This window comes from Cydia fagiglandana, chromosome 18 (genome assembly GCF_963556715.1).
Source record: "Cydia fagiglandana chromosome 18, ilCydFagi1.1, whole genome shotgun sequence".
Taxonomy (NCBI): Eukaryota; Metazoa; Arthropoda; class Insecta; order Lepidoptera; family Tortricidae; genus Cydia; species Cydia fagiglandana.
In genome coordinates, this window is record NC_085949.1 from 481,286 (window position 1) to 484,223 (window position 2,938).

Genomic DNA, 2,938 nt, shown 5'->3' on the forward strand with positions numbered 1-2,938 from the left:
CATCGTGTAGGTGTATAAGATCCTAATTAAAAGATCATGGAAGAACCCACTTAATACTACGTACCGGGGCCGGGTGAAAAATCCCTAAAATTAAGAATTTTCCGTAAATGTAATACGAATAGAGGGATTAGAGGGAATAGGGGAGGGAATAGAGGGTTACTGAGGGCCTAACGCGAACCACATTCGACGTGTTGCCTCCATGTCACACTTACGCACAAATTAACAAGTACTCGACAGAGAAGCAACACGCTTCGCGGTAGGCGCTGAGAGTGCCTACCGCGAACCACGTACGTACTTAAAATCATAAATTGTAGTATTTTTGATCCAGTCACAATAAAACTATGGAAACGGATTATATCGCGTAGGTAAAATGAATTTATAATACATCCCGACGTAAGATTCATTATACCTACGCGATATAATCCGTTTCCAGCATTAGTTTTATTTCATTTGCACCGATCGTGGTAACCGAAGACATAAGTACAATCAGAATTATTTAATACTACTGCATTTCACATAACTACAAAACATTGAAATAAAACTATTGAAACGGATTTTATTTCATGAGTAACTATCGCGGTAACCGAAGACCATATAACAAAACATTGCTTTTGCAATTTACATTGACTTGAAAAAATATCTAATGAGTAAATCGTATGATCGTGCGGCGTAAGCACTTACGCCGCATGAATTTTATCTAAATTTTGCATAAGCTTTCCTTTTGCGGGTGTTACTAGCCAATGGTATAGCAGCTCTATTAAAAATATAACAAAACATATCACACTCATCAATCCTAAACCATAGAAACACGTGGAGAGCGTTTTAAAATCCATATGCCCTGATTGAAAATCTGAAGAACCATGTAACCTACGTTCTTTGCTTTCAATCGCCAGTTTCTCATCGACAAGAATTTTTTCAAAGAAACCTCCTTCTATCAGTCGAGTCTGTAAGGAGATTATTTCCACACCACCTCCCCACCTTGGAGTCAAAGACATCGTCATCGGCATATGATTAACTGCTTCGAAAATCTGCAAGGATGTGTACCCCAGTAATATTAATCTTGGTGTTAGTATCAGGAACCGCTTACCCCTCGATATTGGGGACAGCTATGAAAGCATTTCATGTAACTCCTTGACCTGAAATTTGTCAAATATAGGAGTGCCATCGTATACGCTCCTCTGCCTTATCGTACCTCCATAGCCGTCTACTAAACTTATAGCGTTTTCTATTTTATCGAAACGTGGCTCCAAGTATTGCGTTTGAAGGCCTTTTACCAACAATCCTTGGTATGCAATATTTGACACCAAACTAAACCAGAACCAAAGCATGTAAAGATAATTTATTAGCCAACATTTAGATTCGGAGCGAAAGCTCTGTCCCAACAGAACTGCTAAAGCCTTCCAAGCCATGTGGGCAGTCTTATTGCATGGTTCAAGCCTGTCAATTAATTTCAATACAACAACAAGCATTAAATAAGTAGCGCAAAGACAAACTGTAAAGTTACTCAACATAGGAACTAATACTTTGACATGAGTATACATTTCCCGTTGGGGAGGACCACACCAAACACTCTCAAAGAAGTGGTAAACAGGAGTATTCTGCGTTGCTAAGAAATCTTGATTATATATTACTGCGGTGAGAATATGAATCGTTTTGTGTTCAAGATCACTAATCATTTTTTGATTTGAGCTTGTAATACATATAACTTTTAGTGTTGTATTCATATGCTCAACTATAAGCTTCACCAGACCACCAAGAACTCCTTTATAGAATGGAGACGAGCCATTGACACATTCTAATCTAGAATACGGGGGAGCTGGTATACTTCCCAATCTGGTTTCGCATCCAAAGAGATTCTTAAACTTCCTCGGGAAAAACTCTTCCTTAAAGTCAACTTTAACAGGATCTGTATTACCACATACGTTATTGCTATACGGATAATAGGTGTACATAGATACAGATTGGTTTTCTTTTGTTAGTACAATTAAATCTGCTATATCATATTTCCAAGCTGCTTTCGTAATATCATTCAGTTCGTTTGGATTCGTTAAAATTGTTATTACTTTACCCGGAGAGGTTATTTTCTTGTCCAAATTAATCACAATTTCAAGGAATTCCTCAGCCGAAGTCACAAAAAGAACCGCTTGTTCTAAAGCTATAGGTTGATTCAAGCGTACATTCATGTCTATCGTCTTCACCGATCCTTGGTAATTTAAGAGGTAATCCACTTGATCTGAGTTGTACCACCACACTATAGAAGTTGTTATTCGATATCTAAATTCTGAATTAGCAATTAAACATGCTGTTTCTCTTAAATCCAAACTTCTTCTTTCAGATAAAACTGAGACTAAGAATAGGTATGAAATATTCATGTTGACTGTAAATACAATGCGTCCAGTCGAATATAATACAGTTTTATAAATGAATAAAGGCAAAGAAACTTAGTACAATACATATACTTAATGTAAATAAAATAATTCTAAAATGAAGATAATTTAAGACATCGTAGAATTCAAGACATAATGCCGTTAGGATTCCGCACTGAATACGGTAGAAAAAGTAATCCAGCAAGTAAACGTGATGCTGTCACAGAATAAATAAAAATATTTCGTATGAAATATTCACTGTCTAAAGTAGGCCACTAACGAACCTTCCAAATGGATGCCGTTACAACGGATTCATCCAAATGGACGGCATCCTAGAATTAATCATTGTACGTTTTCGACTTTCACGGACCGATTTTGGATTGCAGCCACGCTATTCGGACTGTTGGAAGGCTCGTCAGTGGCCACCTTAACAAAAGCGTTGTCTTTCGATCTTCCACAAGTTCCACATCTGAAATAAACGGTCTAATATAGACTTTATTGTTAATAATTATTCACAACATTTACATATACACGGTGTAACATGAGTAAACCGAATAATTTTAACAGTGTAT

General features: G+C 36.9%; 1 protein-coding gene across 1 annotated transcript; it reads right to left on the minus strand.

Annotated features, from left to right (window-relative positions):
• Window positions 1-865: 865 nt before the first annotated feature.
• On the minus strand, window positions 866-2,183 carry LOC134673569 (uncharacterized). Its single transcript, XM_063531567.1, has one exon. The coding sequence runs from the start codon at window positions 2,181-2,183 to the stop codon at window positions 1,107-1,109; it is 1,077 nt and encodes a 358-aa protein (XP_063387637.1). The 3' UTR covers window positions 866-1,106.
• Between the last annotated feature and the right edge of the window lie 755 nt (window positions 2,184-2,938).